At 33.2% G+C, this 24,413-nt stretch overlaps 1 protein-coding gene across 2 annotated transcripts; it reads left to right on the top strand.

Annotated features, from left to right (window-relative positions):
- Positions 1-1,255: 1,255 nt before the first annotated feature.
- On the top strand, positions 1,256-20,309 carry LOC134721499 (protein unc-93 homolog A-like). 2 transcript variants are annotated; one of them, XM_063584558.1, is made up of 7 exons: positions 1,256-1,361; positions 11,419-11,979; positions 13,656-13,804; positions 16,372-16,611; positions 18,324-18,459; positions 18,743-18,874; positions 19,677-20,309. In XM_063584558.1, the coding sequence occupies exons 1-7, from the start codon at positions 1,319-1,321 to the stop codon at positions 19,919-19,921; spliced, it is 1,506 nt and encodes a 501-aa protein (XP_063440628.1). In that variant the 5' UTR covers positions 1,256-1,318; the 3' UTR covers positions 19,922-20,309. The 2 variants fall into 2 exon arrangements, with proteins under 2 accessions (XP_063440628.1, XP_063440629.1); XM_063584559.1 differs by lacking the exon at positions 1,256-1,361 and adding an exon at positions 3,388-3,495.
- Positions 20,310-24,413: the final 4,104 nt, after the last annotated feature.

Genomic DNA, 24,413 nt, shown 5'->3' with positions numbered 1-24,413 from the left:
TTTAGACAAACACCATCTGAAAAGTGAGATTTTATGGCTTATTTGATAGATTTTTCTTTCATAATCAAACTTCATTTTGAGCGTCGTTGATGGCCAAATCAGTTCAAATCTTTCACATTAACTAATTGAATCGACTGTAGTAGACACTATATATGTGTTTAAAATTGTCTAAAATCTTTCGTCAGATGTACCTGAAGCTTTAGGCCAATATTGGCCCTTACTGGACCTTCTCCTGTTAAAACGTTTGATACTCATTACAGTTTTTAACCTCGCATTTCGAAGATTGCAATTTTCGGGTTATCTGCGGGATAAAGTATTTAAACCTCTTATGAGTAAAAAGAAAACACCAAGTTCAATGTTCCGAATAGATATAACGTCACTGGTAAGTGCATGCAAAAAAATCATTCAACGTTTGGTGTATCAAAATCATTTTGAATGCATACGCTCATGATACAGTATAAGAATGAAAATGTTTATATGACATAATAATAATGTAGTTGAACTATGGTATTAAGTAAATCCACGATCAAATGTATTTTAAAGATCAAATAATATTCCGTTCAATAGAAGTATAGCAACATGGGAATTTGGAAATACATATACACGATTGATATTTTGTGATATCTAGCTGAGCCGAGTAGTAGTAAATTATAAATCCGTAGTCATTCTTAGAAAGAGCCCACGAACTTACAAATGACATATACTATTGAACAAATACCACAATAATATTTTCAAATTATGAACGCCTTTGTCAAAATTTAATTTGATTGCTGATTTGATCAATAATGATTCCTATGATAAAAATATATTTTACAAAACATTTATATCCATAATTATGCATTACAAGTGAAATAAGACCACGGATTTGCAAATGTTTGATAAGACATAATACATGTGACAGTATGCTTTGCTCATTGGTAAAGGCCATAATATGACCCATTAAAAACATGTCTGTGGCAATTGAGCTCTTGTAGAGGGTTGTCTCATATGCAATCATACCACATCTTCTTGTTTGTAAGTAATGGAACAGGGGATAGTAAAATGATGCAAAAATGTATACCCCACCCCCACCCGACATCGTTGTAAATGTTTTTAGATATTTGTATTTTTGTCACGTCGAAGGTTTAATATGCTATCCAAATGATATTCAAGCTCATGCACAAACATTTACTCTACAACCGACACATACATGTCTCTCTAAGATATAACCGACCGGGATTTTTTTTATGTTAGCATGGCAGAAGATATACAAACAACAAAAGCGAGTCCACAACCTAGCGGTAATGTATGTTTACTTGACCAGTCTGACAGGGATGGAATGAACTTCCTTGTTACAAGTCCTCTGATGTTATCTGCAACAGGTAAATCAATATTTGTTCGAATTCGGTGGGTGTTCATTATCTATGTTAAGTACATGAGATAAATCTATCTGTGTAAATAAACAATGTATTCTCAAGTTTAATGAATAACGTTATTATTGCTTTTGTATATATATATTCAATGGATATTGAATATGAGAATATAAAATTTGGCAGCTTGAACATTTTGAATTTGAAAATAGCCAGGAAGATGAAAAAATTTTGAAAATTATTTTGTTTTTTGAACAAAATAGTAAACCGAATTAATTTGGACATTTTTAATCTTTTAACATTTCCTTATTCAATACAAGTCTTATGTTTTTCATTATTACAAACTTAAACAGCATAAAAAGCTAGAGCAAGCAGAAAAAAACACTTTGTTAAGTCGTTTGTTTGATCAAAATATTTTCCCAGAATAATTCGGACATCATTGTTAAATAGCTTTTTTTTACATGCTATACGTTTTTCATCATAACTTTTTTTTACAACAGGGATGAAGATATCTAAAATTTGTCCAAACAAAAACTCAAATCTATTACAATAGTACAATTATGTTGAGCTTTATTGTGGAAGTATAATTCCAACTGCAGGGATTAATTAAAAAAAAAACATTTTTCACACCCATTGTTTATTATAATATTATCAATAAAGTTCAGAAATTTATAAAATTGTTTTTCAAAGTTTTGGTTTTGAATTACAGCCGATTTCAATTAGTGTGTAGGCAGAGGTAATATTTTTGGTTAGCATGCTTGCTAGCTGGACCGTGACGTCATTGTAAGGTTAGGCAAATCATCTTCCTTTAAAAGTAGACTAGTCCTGATTTAATTACAAAATAATGAACGAAAAATAAGTATGTTACAGAGCAAAAAACGAAAACCACGGAATAACATGCTCCTTACTTGGTACAGACACATACATACAGATTGTGGCGGGGTTAAACATGTTAGCGGGCTCCAAATTCTCCCCTTAAGCTGTGACAGTGATGTAACAGTACTAGTTCAACGTAAGAACAAACTATAAAAAGTAGGTGAAAAGATTAGTTTTATGCTATTGTGTGTTTTGTCATTTTAGAGAAAGTGTTCGATGGCACATCTTGGATAGTCCTAAGTCCATGAATCGAATTGACATATAATATAGGCTCCTCTCTATTGTTGAAGAGCGTTTATCGAAAGGTTGACCGCTAGATATGTATTGAGGTATTTTTCTTTGAGGGTGGTTAAGGTTATCGTATTGGCCTAGTGCACCTATCATAAATGTGCAAACTATCCTTTCGTTGGGTTGGTGTCTCTTTTTCACCCTGGTGTTGTGCTGTACTGTATACATGTATACTGTTTGTCCTCATGGTGTACACATTTTGTTTTAATTTTGTCGATAATGTATTGCGTTGATATGAAATTCAATTTTACCGAGTAATATCCATTAACATACGTATTCCGATATGGTATCTACTATATATATATATATATATATATGTCTTGTGGCGATTTAACGGATTAGGCATGGTCTTTCGGGGGTTACCGGTGTCGAAGGATACAATAAACTTTTAACTGATGTGCAATTTCATTTTATCTCATTGGGCTACATTTATCGTTTAATTTACGTTTTACACTCCTTCCCAGACTTTGGGGATATCAGGGATAAGGGGCGGTCACTTTAGTTTAAAGGAGCGGGGCTGGCGATGACAGATAGTATATTGCATATTTGTAATATAATAGTCAAAGGAATATTTACATTGCACCAGGGAATACGCAATTTAGGATATATGGCTTCCGAAAACTTCTCCTACACTAACAAATATAATACATGTTACAAAAAGTATACTGTTCGAAACACCCTTGTTTAATTTGTATCGCAAGTTCAAAATAGGCTCTAAACCCATATCCGCTATTTATGAATTTTATTGTTTCTTTAGGATTGTATTTTTGACATAAGGGTTTGCGTCACACATAAAATAATGCACTTAGTCTGGGTGTTAAATTGGTGTATTATCTTCAGAAAGATTGTTTATATTTGCCTAACCTAACAACCATTCAATGGAGAGGTAGACTATGTAATCTATCCCACGTGGTTTTAAGTTTACTATACATTAGATGCCACCGTCTAAATAACTTTTTTTGGAAGTTGATACCCTTTAACGGTAAGAATAGTTTACTTTTTTTTCTGAAATAATATTGAAACTTATCAATTTTTACCTGTTGTTAAATTGTAAGCCTTAAGAATATAAAGATACCGCTAAGACTATTGTTAATGTATTGTTAATATACGTTTAAACGTGTTAGGTCTAGTATAAAGTTACTACATAATGCATTTCTACAGAAGAATGTACGTTTAATACATGGTAAATTGCAAGACTTAGTGTGATTGTTTTATTGTCCTGTATTGGTTGTTTTTATTTGGTATTTGTTTTTATCTAATGCTTTTTATTTTTTTCTTGATCATTTTTTGCTTTTGACATAATTGTTTTCTTTGCGTTTACGAATTCTTTAAAGTAACGATTTTATAAATAAAAGGACTCTTCTTCGCTTTTGACTGAACTATTTTTTATGCATGGAATTATGGGGCCCTATATATCTTGCTGTTTTGTGTGAGTCAAGGATCTGTGCTAAAGGCCATACTCTAGCATTTTTGGAACCTTTTATAGCCTGCTGTTCGATGTGAGCCAAGGCTCCGTGTGGAAGGCCGTACTTTGACCCATATTGGTTGACTTTTTACAAATTGTGATGGAGAGTTGTATCATTTGCACTCATACCCACGTCTTTTTATATCTATATTTACAAAATCTTTAGTTTACAATTTGTATAAATGAATGGAAATGCGTCATACTTTAAAATGAGAGACAGCTAACAAGGATCAATTTAAAGATATTTAAAAATAAACATATCTAGAGGTTAAAAGCAATTGATAAGTGCCGATTATCAGGTTATCTGCATATTGATATCGTAAAATATCAGCTGCTAGACATAATATGAAGCTTTTTGTCGACTGAGCGTAGCGAACGAGATCAAAAAGTCTTCATATAATGTCAAGCAGCTGATATTTTACAATATCAATATGCAGATAATCTGATAATCGATTTATCGGGCTATATTTGCGTGTTTCATAAGTGTTTTCTTTGTTTAACCAGCACTTTATAAAGTTTTGATTCTAGATAATTTGTAGATAATTATATTTAAAAGAGAATCCAAAGATATCATCAACTACATATGCTGTATTGGTCGGTATACATTTATAATGTTAACTTGTTCTCGTCCTGAACATGCATGAACTATTTGCCACTGGACGTTAACAACAATCAATCATCAATTGGTATACCATTGTAATGTGTTAAATCTTTATCGAAACATCAATATTATAAATCTCTCCAATTGTCCCTTCTAAATTCGGTATCATATTAATTATGTAAATCATTGTTACTAGAATTTATACCGCTTCGTTTCAGTCGTCAACCCACTAATTTTCCCACTCCAAATTAGAACATCTATATAAGTAGCCCTTTTCCGGACAAAACAATAGTGCTTTTGATCAGTGTCATTGTTTACTTAAACTAACTAATAAATACAGATATGAAGCGTTTGACGAAAGAGAAAAAAATTTACAAGATTGTTAGCCAAATTTTACTTGTTCATAAGATTGCATTAAACATTGATGATTAATTCGCTCACTATAGTTAACTTATTTAAGATTTCCCGAAAACCATGCAGCGGTTATTTTGTAGTAGTAGTTACCTGCGGAACGGAGGTGATTTAGTACGAGATCGAAAATCGGTGGAAAATGATCATGTAGAGAGGTGATACATGTACTGAGTCTGACAATTAAGAATATATGAAGTTAAACTGTAAGGAAAACAATATAGAATGCTGTGAAAAATTAGTAAACTTTGATGAATAGATAGGAATTTGAATGGGTGACCTGGCACCTTCAGAAATTACACTTTCAATGTAAATATGATCGTTTCTTGCATTCTTAAAAAAACAATATGAGTGAAATTGATTAGAAAGGGTTTATAATGCAATGTATATACCTGAATGAGGATTATTCTACTGACCTACGTTTGATCTTTTGGCTCGACTGAAAAGATAAAAGAACCTTTAGATTTTAATTATCAAAGGCACGATGGAATTCGAACAAATAAATCGATAGTCAGAAAATTCTGTATATATAATTAAATCTATATTCAGATTATCAAAATTTTCTTTTATAGACTTTACATCGATAGTCAGATTATCAGAATTTTCCTATACATTTACAAGTAACAAAAAACAGTGGAAGTTGTGCTGATACACTAATATTTTTATTTGTTTTTGCAAAAAATCTTCAAATTGAAATATAGAGGTTTTTGTCTACATGATTGTGTTGTTTATGTTGTTGCATTAGTCATATTTGCTTTAACTTTGTATCTGTTCGTGTATGTCTTTTATTTATTAGTTTCCGTTAAGTCATGTGCATTCAATACGCACATCAAACGTATAGTACATACACTATTAAAACGCAAATATTTGAGATCTCACGAAGTTACCGAGCAGTAGTGCTTTATGCAAAGTAACATAAGGTAATAGTTTAAAGTCACCGAGATTGCAATGCATCTGGGGAGATTACAATATCAAGTTAGTAAGCTACACTGACACTCTGACAACAAACTGCATAACACATGTTGAACGGTGACATATAGTTGTTAATATCTGTGTCAGTTAGTCTCTTGTGGAAAGTTATCTCCTTGGTAATCAACCCATATTTTCTTTTTATATGCACTTGTTAAAGCATAAGGTTAATTGTTCAAATTCGGGGCAAGCATTAACACGATTAAGATAAGAACAAACATTGCACTGTATAAAAAGAAAAGTATATTTATATAAAGGGTGTACTTTGAAAGACATTCATCACAATTATATTGTTCTTTCAAATTCTGAGCAGATCTTTGTTAAGTCTGCAGTTGTTAACTGCGTGTGTGACTATCAAACAATCCAAAAGAAGGGAACATACTTCACTTTTTCTAATTGTACTTGGAGACCTCACTTGACGTTGACCGACGGGACAAACGAAATATCATTATCTCCTCTGTTGGAGTTTTCTAGAGACCCAGTTCAATTTCTCACTTTGGTGAGGGCCAGTGTTTTACCAGTTTATCTACCCTTGCTTGTGATTAGTAGGAATGAAACAACTTTTAAACGGTGCGACAAATGCACAGTATCTTTTAACGGAAAGGATATTCATATCAATTTGTATGCAAAAAAGACCAACTCTATAACAGTTATATTGTTTATCATCCTGACCTATCTTTTAAGTACATTTGTATTATAAATCACGGTGGTCACCGCCACAGTAGCCGTTCTCGTGCTGTCAAGAAGATACCTCTGGTGTACTTCCGAACGTAATTTACTTTCTTTTCCTTTAAAACACTTGTTATTTAACTACACAAATATTTGATCGTACATGTACCAGTGTTATCTACTGTAATGATTTTCTGCGTAATTTATATGTCTGAAAGTAAATGAAAGAAAGGCAAAACACTCCAATAAAACTTAAATAATGACAACAATATTCTTGGAGTTTAGATCTTTCTTAACAGTATATTTAAAAAAGAAGATGTGGTATGATTGCCAATTAGACAACTCTCCACAAGAGACCAACTATTGTCTTGATCAAATTATTTCCTTCAATTTTTCAGATTTTACCAAACGTTTAAAATTTATTTAAAGAATGACTAGTATTTTTTTGTGTTTCTATGAATACATTAAATAATCCAAGTAAACATCTTAGCTCGCCAGTTTAATGATGACGAACACTGCATATATAAGTTATGTTTTGTGTAAAATGTATAATACAATCATTCGAATGTACTAGATCTTTAACATATCGATAATGATAATTTCGAAAGAGTTCCTTTTTTGCATATATATATAGTGTACACAGCGATGTATCGCCATCACTGCTGGTGATCCGATGGATACATCTGTTGTAGAGTTGTCACTGGCTCAGACGTACTTACATGTATAAATATATTATAGGGCCTTCCAAATACCGTTTCAATCCCTAACATCACTGAAGAGACATATATTGTCGAAATCTAGATCTGGTGTACAAAAAAATATTGACACCTTATGGTTGTAGCATAACGTCTAGGCCACAAGTTTATTGTTTTCTGTTTAGAATTAAATTTATATTAAGATCCATTTTGTTACATCTCGTGATCAATTTTGTTTGGCAATCGCCAATGGCAGTCAGCAGGGTTAAAGAACATCAGTAGTTCAACCTTTTAGTCAAATGCGTTGTTTAAATATACTTTTTCACTTTTTGGGTCTTTTGGAAAATGTTGTTTGTGCTGTTTTTAGACCCTTCTACAACGAAATGTGTTTGACATGCACACGTATAAAAATTGCGGTTTTTATCCAACGCAATTATAGGTTTGAACGTAGATTTCAATTTAGACTCGTATATATTTATGAATATAATTATTTTCTGTGACTGTATCTCACATTAATTTGTAGGATCCTTTACTATAGATAATTTAGCTGATCTGTAACAATAACATCGTCATGCCTTATATATCATGTACTGTAGTACGCCGCTAGATTAAAACTGACGTGGAAAGGTAACACATGGCCAGCGAAAGCTCTTTTAAATTGAGAGCCCAGGTGGTCGTGTGGTCTAGCGGGGTGGCTGCAGTGCAGGCGATTTGGTGTCACGATATCACAGTAGCATATGGGTTCGAATCCCGGCGAGGGAAGAACCAAAAATTTGCGAAAGCAAATTTACAGATCTAACATTGTTGGGTTGATGTTTAGACGAGTCGTATAATATATACAACTCGTCTAAACATCAACCCAACAATGTTAGATCTGTAAATTTGCTTTCGCAAATTTTTGTTCTCGAATCCCGGCGAGGGAAGAACCAAAAATTTGCGAAAGCAAATTTACAGATCTAACATTGTTGGGTTGATGTTTAGACGAGTTGTATAACATTGTTGGGTTGATGTTTAGACGAGTTGTATAATATATACAACTCGTCTAAGCATCAACCCAACAATGTTAGATCTGTAAGTTTGCTTTCGCAAATTTTTGGTTCTTCCCTCGCCGGGATTCGAACCCATGCTACTGTGATATCGTGACACCAAATCGCCTGCACTGCAGCCGTCCCGCTAGACCACACGACCACCTGGGCTCTCAATAAAGAGCTTTCGGTGGCCATATGTTACCTTTCCACGTCAGTTTTAATCTAGCGGCGTACTACAGTACATGATATATAAGGCATGAAGATGTTATTGTTACAGATCAGCTAAATTATCTATAGTAAAGGATCCTACAAATTAATGTAAGATACAGTCACAGAAAATAATTATATTCATAAGTACGTCTGAGTCAGTGACAACCCTACAACAGATGTATCCATCGGATCGCCATCAATGATGGTGATACATGGCTGTGTACATAATGTATATACAACTCGTCTAAACATCAACCCAACAATGTTAGATCTGTAAATTTGCTTTCGCAAATTTTTGGTTCTTCCCTCGCCGGGATTCGAACCCATGCTACTGTGATATCGTGACACCAAATCGCCTGCACTGCAGCCGTCCCGCTAGACCACACGACCATCTAGAATCTAAATATAGCAACAATCAACATTCAATCTATCTAGGTGTGGATCAGTTTGTAAATAAATTTGGACTTAATGAGAGGGATGAAAAACAGTTCTACCCAAAACCAAAGGAATAAATCATGAATTTCATTCTATTTAACTAAAACAACTATTTGTTTAGATTTGAAAATTATTATGTACAATAAACGGCAAAAATATGTTTTATATACACCATCAATCAATATGTTAAACTTTTACACGAGCTACAAGCTACAAAGATATTTTTTGTCATGAATCCGATTTCATCTAGATAGATGCACACGTCCGATGAAGCTAATTTGTTGTAGCGAAATATTGCGTGAATAATATATAAAATATAACACCTAATTTTATAACACTCATTAGTGTGTTAACTTTACATTCTTAGACACTTATATATATATAAAATGACTGAAAAAATAGTCAACGATAAATCTTACAGGGCGATGGATCATGTAATATGATTCTGTACACTACAAAATATAATACATAACAAGTCAAAAAGGGTACAACATCACCATTAAATAACTATAAAATGAACAAATATTATATATTTCGGATAACAGATATCCTTCTTCAATAATAGCACGATGTCAAATGAATTCTGTTAATATATTCAAACTGAAAAACTTTTTCCAAATCTTGTAATTTATTCAATTTAAGCGAACACCACAGACGCTAGTACAATTTTAAAATTTCCGAACACGGCGCAAAGATAACAAAGATATGCCAAATGAAAGAAGTTACTTAGCTTGCGATGTGAACTGGCGCAACTCTTTATTTCCGAAGGTTGTGACAGTTTAGATGTTATAACTGCAAAGAGTGCAGTCCTCAAACAAAAAAAAAATAAAAATGTCCTACCCGATCCAAGTTGGTATAATATTTCAAATTTGACAACGGTAGGTCAATTGCAACAGAAACTTCATATTTAAGCCTCCCAAACGAATAGCAGTTTAAAAAAATGATTAGAAAATAAGTTTTATCTGATGAAGTAAAATAATTGAACGTGGCTACGTACTTATACATTCACCCGGAATGAATGGAGCCCTGTAATTTAAATATTTATGAGTTTGACTGTCCCTTTGGTATCTTTCGTCCCTCTTTTAAACTGGTATTTAAAAAAAATAGAACTGTAAAGCCAGTACTAAAGCCAGATTTACTGGAAACAAGTGATTTATGCCCTCTGGGGAAACTGTCCGTAACTTTCTTATCCAAAATCTTTCCCGAGCGACTCTGTCGACCTTCGACCAACCCTCGTTGTGGTCTATCATTGTGATGGTAAGGTTTTGAGATCAGCTTGTGTGTGCCCGCGTGATCTCAAATGACGACTTACGGGTAGTTCGGGTTTGCAAGTGTAGTCACTTCGATGACCATTCATGCGTTTGTTGAATGGCTGTTCTGTCTCGCCAACATACCACATACCACATCGACACTGAAGGAGGTATACAACATTCTGGGTTTTGCAAGTTACATTGCAATATATAGTGTGCACAGACCCAGTCGAGTGGCAAGTGAATGTTTGAGTATTCAGTATTTGTTGACAAGTCAGACAACGTCTGTTACCACATGACTTGCACCATCCTGCAATTGAACAGCTTTTATTTGAGGAGACGTCAGCTCTAACAAATAAGTCTTTCAGACTTGCTGGTCTCCGAAAAGCTAAGACAGGAGGATTGGGAAAGATCTTGGATAATTTAGGGTGTTTGGCAATAGTTTGCCAATTGGCACGGATCAAACGTGAAAGGTTAGTGAAGGCTGGATTGTATGTTAGAACAAACGGGACTACTTTGCTGCGCCTCTTCCGTTTGTACTGTAAGAGGTCATTGCTGCTGTTATTGTTAGCGCGCGCAAACCCCTTATCTATGTCCAATTTCTTATAACCTCGTTTTGTCAAAAATCCGCGAAGTTCTTGTAACCGTTTCGTGACAGCCTCTTCAGAGGAGCAAATCCGCTTGACTCTGAGAGCTTGACTGTACGGGATACTTTTTGTACAGTGTATATATATATATATATATATATGAAGAAAGCATCTTGGAAAATGTCCGTAAAGATGTATTAATATATTGATATATGTACGTACTCACATCCGCAAGGACCGGTTACTGAAAACTCTTATTTGGAATCCTAAGCCTCGTGTTGGGAATCCGAAGCCTTGTATTGGGAATCCGAATCCTAGTATCGGGAATCCTAAGCCTCATATTGGGAATCCAATGCCTGGTATCGGGAATCCGAAGTCTTGTATTGGGAATCCGAAGTCTTGTATTGGGAATCCGAAGCCTCGTATGATCTTGTATTGCGAATCCGACTCCTCGTATTTGGAATCCGTTACCCTCAACTCTGACCATGAAAAATAACACCATACAATGGTCTATATATTTTCAACAACATTTATTATTATCACTTTTGCTAAATAACTATTTTGCTTAGTTGAATTTTGTCATTTTAGATTTGAACATGGAGGAAAAATCTAAAGAGGAACAACAGAACGGTGGTAATTCAATAGACGCTCCACCGCCATACAGTATGGGCACGTCTGCTGGAAACTCTAAAACTCCCCCAATGGGAACGAAGACTATTCTCAAAAATGTTCTTGTCGTCAGTGTTGGATTTATGTTCCTATTTACTTCATTCCAGTCCCTATCAAATCTACAAAGTACATTAAACAAAGAGGAAGGACTTGGAACAGGTGGATTGTCTATAGTATATGGCGCCCTTGTTGTATCATGCATGCTATTCCCATCTTTTGTTATCGCGCATCTTGGATGTAAATGGACTGTGGCATTATCAATGTTATGTTATATTGTCTATATGGCATTTAACTTTTATGCCGTATGGGGAACCATCATACCAGCTTCAATAATTGTTGGATTAGGCGCAGCCACATTATGGTCCGCTAAGTGTGCATATCTTACGCAAATTGCTGTGTGGTATGCTAAATTGACAGGCGCAACGGAAGATGACGTCATTAATAGATTCTTCGGTTTCTTCTTCATGATATTTCAAACAAGTAAGTCAGATTTCATTATTGACTTATAATTGAACAGATTTGAAGACAATTTGATTCTCAACAAGAAGATATCCCCTTTTAAAATATTAGATATTGTTAGGAAGCATAATGGGTTCGTTATTTTTGTTATCTTGGATGAAGGTGTGGATGGGGTTTATAGAATAGATATAAGAATGGGCAAAACGTACAAAGAAAAGAGAAAAAATAAGCAAAAACAAATAGTAGGGTTTTAGAATATAAAGAATAGACAATAATGGGCAAAAAGTATAATGAATAGAAAAAGTGAAATAAACAAATTAAAAGATTACATAAAAGAAAGACCTCCATCCAGCCATACCCACTTGTATTACCAGTTCAGTGCAACATGCTTTTGACGTGGAAATCCATATTGTTTCGAGATTTTTGACAATTTGAAATAACCTTTCATTTTTACTCTGAAAGAGTGTTTTTCTTGTCGCATATTTCCTTCTAAACGTTTCACAGAGAACATTTTGAAACTTAAAAGTTTTGATCAGATGCATGTAAACAAAACATGTTTCCAGTTTTGGAGTTTGTTATTCTATATTCCATAATAAGCTTTTACGAGCTTATGTTTGTATCGTTTTATATATTTGAACCGAATCAAAATAAAATTTTAGTATTCGTATTCGTACTGTCCGTATTTAAAAAAAATCCATCAACACCAAGAATGTTAATTTTCAGTTTTTCAAACAACGAAATCGTTAGCCTAAGCCCTTTTAATGTAAAAAATATGAAATAATTGATTTAAAAGCAACCATAAATATCAAAGTATAGGTGAACATGTAAATGTCATATGACAAGTACATCTCCATTGCTTTTAATATTTGAAAAGACAACTAAGGATATTTTTTTCAAGAATTCAAGGATAGGTTGTTTTTAATACATTTACTTCCGTTTTCTGTATACGATTCGAGTTTCAAGAGAAAACACACTTGATATAGTGTATATAAGACATTATTTCAACAATTAGAAAATGATACGAAGTAATGTATGTAAGGTATAATAGATGTGTTTTTCTGAACTTCCTTCTGGTTATGTTGCAAAAATACTTTTTCGTTTAAAACAAAAATTGCACCAGGTATCAATCAATATACAACGAAAAACCTAGAACTCGAAGAAAAATAAATTATCAAAAAAATGAATGTTGTAAAGCATATTTTTGTACTTTTCAGAAAATAATCATTTTAAATCAAGGGCAGATAATTCTTATTCATCGGAACAGTTACCGTAAATGATAAGCTCACTAGCTCAGTGAAGTAACATCAAGCGCTACTCTTCATTAGAATATCGCAACAACGTTGCCTGTAGGCAAATGTGTGTAAATGACTCATACATTACGTTATAACTAAGATTATTTTGATGCAAATGAAATGCCAATTGTCGCAAAAGCAAATCACCCGAACTAATGCTACCGTTCTTCGAATCCCGACACGCGTTTCCCAGAATACGTAGGTCTTGATGAATAACAGATATGAGGAGAATCATATGGCATCATTAAAATACATTTCTGAACTTATTATATAATTTAACAAACATGCCTTGCAATTAGCTAATAGGCATAAAAAGACTGAATAAATAATTTTAAACTTGCAGGAACCTGTTCTTAAATATGATTTTTAGAATGTTTTAACTGATTGTGACTTTAATATATTCAGGTCAGATTTGGGGTAATTTGATCTCATCCACCGTGTTTGCTGTAACGCCAGGGAATACCACAGAAGATTTAGAGTTATGTGGGGCAAATTTTGATCCCACTGCTCCAGCAGCAAATAATTCTAACTTGGATAGACCAGATGATACAAAGGTTTGTGAAAACTTCACCTTCGTCAACTTGTTGTGATAATATAAGTAAACTATCAAATATTTAAATAAATAGAATTGAGAACAGAAAAGGCGATTTGTTAAGAGACAACAACCCGACCAAAAAGCCCAAGGCAACCATTACTGGGTCTTCATGTAGCATGAAAACCCCGCATCCGGAGGCGGGCTTAAGCTGGCCCCTTTATAAAAGGTGTACTACTTCAGTGAAAATTGACGTCACACTAAAATCCTAAACATTACTGAACTAAAATAAAAAAAAAAAGATACATACAAGACTAACAAAGGCTTGTAGCTTCTGACTTTGGATAGGCGCAACCAGGCATAAAGCATGACATTTATGATAGCGTGTTGTTTTCATTTTTTCTCTTGCTGGTGGCTGTAAGTCTCAGAGGATATCATCAGCACAGTAGTCATATAGATATGATTTATAACAAACCTTTCTAAAATTGTCCGTTTATAAAAGATATATAGAAACTTAAGGTGGTACCTAACACTACAGGGAGATAACTCTGTAAAATCAGCAGAACGTTTTAATGACGTTGTGTTTTTAAGGGAATATAAGCTTCTCGATGATCAAAAAAGTTTTTGTCAAACTGCTATATAACCAGTGTAATTTTTCTGATTAAACGGTTGGTTCAAATCTTTTGATTATTTTATATTTTTGTTAAAGGGTCAAAGTAAATACTTTGTCAAACTTTAAAGAAAATTAAACGAGCCAAATTAATTTTAGTTAAAGTGTTAGGTACCACCTTAAGTTTCAACAGTCCTTCAGGCAATGTTGACCTTACATTGATATGGCTATGTTTTTATGTCCTTTTTGATTATATAGCTTGCAAATATTCGACTTTACGCGTTCTTGTTCAAGGTAAATCAAGAAAAGCGATTAGGACGCATGCAATTGATAACATGTTGCTCTCGTGTTTTAGATCCTTGTTCCAAGAACATCTAAGCTCATCACCAACTTTAGGTGGTGGTGTTTCCAAAATTCATTTGTATGTGTAGTGATTGGTTGAATCATACAAGTTAGTTTTCACCATTGTAATGAAACTGACAGATAACATCGTCAAATTATCCATTTAAAACCTATCATCTGTCGTCTGTGCTAGTGCGTTCGCTTTCACAGCATCAACTATGCAATTATGAATTGATGCCATGCGAATTGGAGACGTTTTCTGAACAAAATAACGTTACAAACGATGTTGCATTAGAATGTATCATTAAAATTGTCTTTGGCACCAACAATCGATTAAGTATGAAAGTACATGTACATGTTATGGTCAACTGCAAATGAACAGATTTTCAAAAAAACACCACATTTTCATTAAAACAAATAGAAAACAAAAATCAAATATCTATGTAATATTTGATGATTTACTGATTAACTAATCGTTAAACATCATTACTTCAACCTTCAAAATCAAACTCAAAACAAGTTTTTGAACGATAAAACTTAAGTTTGATATATTTTGATGATTTGAAGTTGATCAATAAAGGTACGATTACGACAACCGAAATTAATCTATGGTCTTAGAAACATTTATTATTTCTTACAATTTAACCTACTAGTCATCACTGTCTTATCATTGAACATCGGAAAGTCCAAGGTAGCTTTATTAAGGAATTACAAATGTCCGATACATTTCAGGTTGAGGCAATATAATTTAATAAATTACATATAAATATTCTGACAAACAAACAAAAAACAGGAAAATAAAATGACGCTTATACCAAAAATGTGAAAGGTTATTCATCCCTCAAATTTATCGAAACCTGAAAGGCTAGACAGGAATTTTGTTTCGAAGTGCTTTTTTTCTAATACAATGACAACAGTCCGATCGTTGAACGAGTCAGTCTCACAGAGTCCATCGATCATTCTCTCATTTGTATTGCTCATTGGGAAATGTTTTAAGTTTAAGCCCATTTCCTAGATACTGTAAGCAATATATCAACTATTACAAGTATGTTAAACGATTGCAAGGTGTTCATGTCTGTTGGAAGAATTAACCTGACCTTATATTTATTGAGTCATTGATCAATGTCAATTTTTCAAGTTCTCTATAGACACACAAAGCAAACGGTCACCTATATTTGGTGTATGGGATGATTATAGGGTAGGGAGTACATGGCTGACTGGCATATTTATTTGACCGTGACCTTATTTTTATGTTTAATTATTTAATATTAAATTTGGTTTGGTTCGTTTTCAAGAAGCTATATTAAAGTAATAGATCAACTACATTTTTTTTGTGTACATTTGGAGTATTGAAAAGTAAAATCACAAAAATACTGAACTCAGAGGAGAATCCAATCGGAAAGTCCATAATGATTGTAAAGTGTAGATATTCGTTTTGATGGATTATTAATAATGTTTAGTTTATGTAATATAGATTGTTTGAACTTATGGACACAATCAATTCGTAAAGAAATGTATGCAATAACCCATCTGCTATTGAAGTTTTCTGTAATGGCTCTTAAGATCAGACATAACTACCAACATTTTGCAATCTTTTAATGCTTGGACTTTACATTCATTATATTGACCAATTACAGGTATACACACTGTGTGGTATTTATGTTGGCTGTGCTGTAATGGCGTTTATTATTATTGCAACACTACTTGACAAGATTACTCTGGATAAAAAGCAACAAGGAGGAGATGGCAAAATATCACCTGAATTATTCCTGTCAACATTTAAGCATTGGTGGGGTTCAACGCCACAGAAGCTCCTAACATTCTTAACCATCTACAGTGGTATAGAACAAGCATTTATAACAGGCGATTACACTAAGGTATTAAACGTCTGTAGAGAACGTAACTGCAGATAATAATTAAAGAAAATCGTATTGAGCATGCAATTAAGATATGCATACTTCATTCGGATATCTAATCTTAGAAGTATTTTGTAATACTACCTCCTTGATTTTAAATATTGCTCTATCGTTAAAGACATAACCGACTGTCTGTTTTCAGAATTCATTCGAGTCAAGGTCTAGGTGTGGTAAACATTATATAAATTATATCAAATAAAAAGTATGAAAATTTGAGAAAGGAAAACAAAAGATGTTTTGTCTATCTTTTCTGATTATTAAGCATTGAAATTAGCACCCGAAATCAGTTATAATAATTATACACTTTCAATTTGGCCAAAGTTGACAGATTCGCTTGGATATGAACCACATTTATATTGTTGAAACATAGAACGCATAGTTAGACAAAGTGAATCGTCAAGTCATCATGTTTAAAAGTCTTTTGTCGAAACGTTCGCTATTAGTTTTTGTTCCAAACATCAGTGGACATTTGAATGCTTTAAATTTGTAACATTTGTTGGACCATAGACATAAATACTTATATTGAGGTATATTCAAATACATTGGGTAAAAAAGTATTAGATTTGGGTCTTATCGAAACTATCCCTAGTACGATTTAACTTATAAATGATGCATATTTTCAAGAGATTAGATAACACATATTCACATCTGAACAATGACGGCAAAGATCAAATGTTTTAAATAAAATTTCCACAAGAACGATGATAAAAAAAATCGTGGAAACAGTAGTTTATCGATGTTCAATCTCATAGATCCATAAAGAAGATAAAAACAACAATTCAACTCAGGAGGAATGATACCGGATGCTTTGACAGAGTAGGCATCGCCAGCTATGCGTGCATTACCCTCCAGGGAAATCGACATTCAGTCACGATGTCACCATTGGTAGACCGCAAGAAATTTCGCTATAGTGAAATGAGACACAGAAACAAAAACCTTTTCTACATCTTTTATTACATACACAGGCAAATTTCACTTACATGAATTTCACGTGAAATGAAATTCTTGTGCATTTCACGTGAAAATTACACGATTTTGTTTTTAAACAAAATTTTTACGTGTATGTTTACTACTAGTATAATAAACAAATAACATCTAATTATATTTTCAAATTTAGTTAAAATCATGAAAAATTCCAGTTTCTGTTTTTGTAAAGATCACGTGAAACTCTTTTTCTTTGACATATTTTGACGTCAGCTTCAGATTTATCATCATTAATGTGAATCAAAATTAACGTGTGAGATTTTCATATGTGTTTCATGTGATTAGATCGTTTTAGGGGAATCTCACGTGACATTTTTGACGTGAATTTCATGTGATATTCATATGAGCTATCTTTTTCTGTGTAGACTGAGCATGCATGACTGTTACGCTTTAATTTAGAAAAACCATGTCAAACTCAGGAATCATTAAAATAATCATGATTGTAAAAACCGCGGTTTAATTTGTTATAACCGCAAGATTGAAATCCGTTCTGTTCTATAACATTTAAGCACCTAAAACAAAGTTCACAATCCATAATTGTGGTTGAAAAAAATATGACATTTTGACAAAAATAGATTAAGAAGATTTCGTATCTTTCACTTATGATAAAGCTTATCAATTGTTTTGGTGTTTTTCTTAATTTTTATCCTTTGTCTTAAATACAGACGTCATACTAATTATTATTTCAGTCTTACATTAGTTGTGCAATTGGGATCTGGAACGTTGGTTATGTTATGATATGTTATGGTGTAGTGGATGCTATTTGTTCATTCGCTTTTGGTAGACTGGTTCAATTTGTGGGTCATGCACCTTTTTTCCTGCTTGGTAAGATATCTGAAATGCAATCAATTATCGTATTTATAAAAAAAATTCCAATAAGTGGTCTAAAGATGAAATATGATGTGCTAGACCTTTTCAAAAAATGCATGAATTAAAAATAACTTAAGATAACAATATTGTCTTCATTTATTAAATTTATTAAATTTAAAGACAATAAAAAATGATTATTTTCTTGATATTCTAAATTGACTATGCACTAAGTTTTTATAATATTTTCCTTCATATTTCATTTACAACTTAAAATTGAAAATATGAAATATTTTTTTAGCATTTTTATTGCATGGTGGAACACAAATAGCTTTGTTTCTGTGGCAACCAAATCCAGACAACGAGATCCTGTTTTACGTATTTGCAGCAATGTGGGGAATGGGAGATGCAGTTATTCAAACACAAATTAATGGTATTATGTTCAAGAATATCTTAAGTTCTCAACAAAAATAATATGAATAAAAGTATTTGTCAACTAAACGTCAATAAAACAGCAATCACAAAAAAATATTTATATTTTTAAGGATTGAATATAAGTGGATCATTCGGGGAAAAAAAGATTAATAAAAAAAGTGACAAAAAGCACAATGAATTGCTCATTGTACATTTAGTAAGATATGTAACGAATTAGAAAGTATTGAACCAGCTTAAAGAAAAAGGAAAAAAAGTAACAAAATTTCTTACACTACGAGCAAGAGAGATAAGATAGTTTTTAACAAGCACCACATTCCAAAGCAAATGGTAGTGAAACGTTTTCACTCATGCAGGTGTTAACATAGTTCCGACAATTCAATTGCCGTAAAAGTAAGATGCTGATATCCCGATGTTTTATGTTTCGTTGCACATGGTATATTAAATGTTATCAGATACGCTTGGGATCAATTGATTAGAAAGCCAACAGTATTATATATAAAAAAAAAGGATAATGTGTATTAATATCAATGATACTGCAAACCAACGACACAAATAACCAGAAGACGTCTATAATCGTTTGATAACATACAATCACATTTCATCTAAGAACCCAGCCAACTTTTGATGGCTTTATAGTTAAAATTTCTTGATAATCGTACCGTTTCAGTTGTTTCATGCTGACTTTACTCTTAAATGTTCTATTTTTTTGTTATCAATGTTAAAACAACATTATATAATGTCTTCATCCATTTCCACTCATATCAGAATTAAGAATTACAATAAGCTTTCTTTTATTTCAGCCTTGTACGGGTATCTCTTCACAAATAATACGGAAGCAGCATTCTCGAACTACAGATTGTGGGAATCGTTAGGGTTCATTATGGCTTTTGCATGGAGTGGATTTTTGGTTACAAAAGTCAAACTGGGCCTTTGTTTTGGATTCCTTACAGTTGGAATGATCTTTTATACAATAACAGAAATTCTGGAGCGTCGCAAAAAGAAAGGTGATTTCCATCTAAATGAAAACCAGAAGACACCTTTGTAATCATTTCACGGTATAATTGGTATATTGTTTGTAATATTGTTGATCTGTAAATAACTGATGTGGTGCTATTTATTTTGATTTTATTATTTTTAAAAACAGATTGATAGTCATTCAACTTGCATTTGTCACCAGAACTTTACTGTTTATATATATTATGTAAATGTGTGTAAATGTATTGGTAATTATTTAATGTGAATGTATACCATATGTGCATTTAATTCAAATGTCATTGGTTGATTTGTTTAGGACGATGACAATGTCAAAGAGAGGTTTAACATCATAGTTTTAGTATTAAGTGAAAAGAAATTCCAATAAATGTCGATTATGATCTTCACATTACTAATGTCAACGAAAGAATGTAAAGGTTGTATAAAAAAAATTGAGTATCGCTTTTTTGATTATTTAATCGGCATGTCAGTTGCGGATACAGAACTTTTCATAAGGGGGTGGGGCATTGACTGGACTAAGGGAAGCCCGCTCCACTAGTCATGCTTAAGTAATTCCCTATATTATCAACCAACATTTTCCCTCGAAGGGGGGCCCTTATGACTTTCAAAACACATACCCTAGTTAGAATTCCTCTCTAACCACAGCGGGTTTTTTTAGTTGGGCGCCCATATAACCGGAGAGCATGAATTTCATTACAAAATTGCTTGTCTCCACCGGGACCTCTGTGTTACAAGGCAGCGCGTTAACTGACTGAGCTTAAGAAGTACTTCCTTAGCACAACCGCTTTCAGGTGACTAAGTATCTACTATATTTTCTAAGGGAAGCAATCACGTCTAACGTATATGACATAAAAATCTAAAAGTCTAAGATATAAGAAATATATAACGATTCTACAAAATAAGAAAAACCAAAAAGCGCACGAGATCAAACACTGAGAGTGGGAAGTGTCAAGATTTTATCTCGGATAGCATTGCATATTATTTAGCCATGTATACACAACCAAGAATAAATGGAAACTGACATGTTTATTCTAGTAAAGGTATGCACATTAAGGGATATTTTAAATGTTATATTTTTTATGCCCCACCTACGATAGTAGAGGGGCATTATGTTTTCGGGTCTGTGCCTCCGTTCGTTCGTTCGTTCGTCCGTCTGTGCGTCCGTTCGTCCGTTCGATTCAGGTTAAAGTTTTTGGTCAAGGTAGTTTTGGATGAAGTTGTAGTCCAATCAACTTGAAACTTAGTGCACATGTTCCCAATGATATGATCTTTTTAATTTTAATTCCAAATTAAAGTTTTGACCCCAATTTCAGGGTCCACTAAACATAGAAAATGATAGTGCGAGTGGGGCATCCGTGTACTATGGACACATTCTTGTTTTCGTATTAATATGACTCGATTAATATTCATAACAATAGATTTACCATATAATTCAATATTCGATAAAAGATTGACAATTGACCTCGATACGGTTTTTGCTTGATTGTTTTGTTTGGTTGCAGTATCAATGATGTATGTCTAGATCGCCTTTTAATGATATTTAGGTATTTTTTTCGTCTACACAGCATGATTGTTTTATCACCTATAGCAGATGTTTCGTCTACATACGACTCATCAGTTTCGCTTGAAAAAAAAACAATTAGAAAGTCAACTCAGCTACGAAGTTGAAGACCAATGAAAATACGAAAATTTAACAAGAAGATGACAGATCTGATAACGGTACAGCTATCTATATTTTAGGTAACAATAACTTCAACATTCCATAAACAGTGAACTGACGAAAAATGGTCGTAGCAATTATATCAAATGTTAACACAAGAGTCAATACCGCTAGACTGGTTGTTTGTGATTGCTCTGCGCCGCATCAACACAAAAAAGATTTATCACGGCGATCACCCACTACTGGAATGTAGCTTCAGATTTGTTTTAGACTGATTCATCGATATCAACATTTATAAACCTATGATATGCATTATACAAACCCAGGTCAAATAAATACATATCATAAAACGGAACTTGTATAAATAAAAGGCAACAGTAGTATACCGCTGTTCGAAATTCATTAATCGATTGATACAAAAATAAATTCTGGTAACAAACTAAAACTGAGGGAAACACATAAAATATGAGAGGATAACTACGACACAACAGAAACACAGCATTAAATATATATAAATTGTAAAACACACAGAACGAACTATAATATATCAATGGCCATTTTCCGAACTTGGTACAGGACATTTAAGAAAAATATGGTGGGTTGAACCTGGTTTTGAGGCATGCAAAACCTCCCGCTTATATGGCAAATATACCAATACATGTAAGGCCACTATAACACTCTAACTTCAAATTGAAGTAATGTCAGTGCACTTTTATGACGTGTATGTTTATGTTATGCACTCAATACCAATAATCTAGAACCGCTACTGTAGAGGCTATAGAAACACATCAAGAGCGTAATAACTTTTTCACGGTGAACACTTCACATACAAAACATTAGTGTTGGATAACGGTTCCATTTTATACAGTTATATATAAAAGGTTGATTGAGTTTGATAGTAGTTTTTATTCGTTGAATGCCTGTACCAAGTCAGGAATATGGTAGTTTATATTTCGCTTGTTCTGTTGATTATGTCAGAGTTTAATGACTTCCTGTTTTTGGATTTGCCTTCGTGTTCGGTATTTTTGTTATACTTTTTTTCTCCTTTTGAAAACTACAAAATGTAATGGTCACACTCTCCATACAAAGAGTGATTATAAAACATTTAATAAAAGGACATCACTTACTAAGTGTTTAATAAAAGGACAAGATTTGTTAGTGGTGAAATTATTTAACATAACAATCTAATAAAATGTAGTTGGTAAATCGGGGTTTACAAATTTTGTTAAAAATCATTACAAGGCACATTTCGTGAAATGGCAAATACGTCAAAATAAACTAGTAACCCTAAAACCTGAAGTAATTTATTTTAAATTTAATTTAGCTTTTAGTCAAACGTCACATATTTGTAGTCCTGTCATGTAATGTTGTAATTTTTAGCTCACCTGGCCCCGAAGGGCCAAGTGAGCTTTTCCCATCACTTTGCGTCCGGCGTCCGTCGTCGTTGTTAACTTTTACAAAAATCTTCTCCTCTGAAACTACTGGGCCAAATTAAACCAAACTTGTCCACAATCATAATTGGGGTATTTAGTTTATATAATGTGTGGCGTGACCCGGCCAACCAACCAAGATGGCCGCCATAGCTAAAAATAGAACATAGGGGTAAAATGTAGTTTTTTGCTTATAACTCAAAAACCAAAGCAGGTCAGGTCAAGATCTATCTACCCTGAAATTTTCAGATGAATCACACAACCCGTTGTTGGGGTGCTGCCCTGAATTGTTAATTTTAAGGATATTTTGCTGTTTTTTGGTTATTATCTTGAATATTATTATATATAGAGATAAACTGTAAACAGCAATAATGTTCAGCAAAGTAAGATTTACAAATAAGTCAACGTGACCGAAATGGTCAGTTGATCCCTTTAGGAGTTATTGCCCTTTATAGTCAATTTTAAACCATTTTTCGTAAATCTTAGTTATCTTTTACAAAAATCTTCTCCGCTGAAACTACTGGGCCAAATTAATCCAAACTTACCCACAATCATCTTTGTGGTATCTAGTTTAAAAAATGTGTCCGGTGACCCGGCCATCAATTCAAGATGGCCGCAGTGGCTAAAAATAGAACATAAAGGTAAAATGCAGTTTTTGGCTAATAACTCAGAAACCAAAGCATTCAGAGCAAATCTGACATGGTGTAAAATTGTTCATCAGGTGAAGATCTATCTGTCCTGACATTTTCAGGTGAATCGGACGGTATTTGGGTAGCTGCCCCTGAATTGGTAATTTTAAGGATATTTTGCTGTTTTTGGTTATTATCTTGAATATTATTATAGATAGAGATAAACTGTAACAGCAATAATGTTCAGCAAAGTAAGATTTACAAATAAGTCAACGTGACCGAAATGGTTAGTTGACCCCTTTAGGAGCTTTTGCCCTTTATTGTTAATTTTTAACCATTTTTCGTAAATCTTGCTTATCATTTACAAAAATCTTCTCCGCTGATACTACTGGGCCAAATTAATCCAAACTTGTCCACAATCATCTTTGGGGTATCTAGTTTATAAAATGTGTCCGGTGACCCGGTCATCAAATCAAGATGGCTGCCACAGCTTAAAATAGAACATTGGGGTAAAAGGCAGTTTTTGGCTTATAACTCAAAAAACAAAGCATTTAGAGCAAATATGACGTTGGGTAAAATTGCTTATCAGATCAATATCTATCTGCCCTGTAATTTTCAGAGGAATCACACAACCTGTTGTTGGGTTGCTGACCCTGAATCGGTAATTTTAAGGAATTTTTGCTGTTTTTGGTTATTATCTTGAATATTATTATAGATAGAGATAAACTGTAAACAGCAATAATATTCAGTCAGCAAAGTAAGATTTACAAATAAGTCAACATGACCGAAATGGTCAATTTGACCCCCTAAGGAGTTATTGTCCTT

This window comes from Mytilus trossulus, chromosome 6 (assembly GCF_036588685.1).
Source record: "Mytilus trossulus isolate FHL-02 chromosome 6, PNRI_Mtr1.1.1.hap1, whole genome shotgun sequence".
In the NCBI taxonomy this organism is placed as follows: domain Eukaryota; kingdom Metazoa; phylum Mollusca; class Bivalvia; order Mytilida; family Mytilidae; genus Mytilus; species Mytilus trossulus.
The sequence above is the reverse complement of the archived record's forward strand: the minus strand, read 5'-3'. Positions and strand labels throughout refer to the sequence as shown.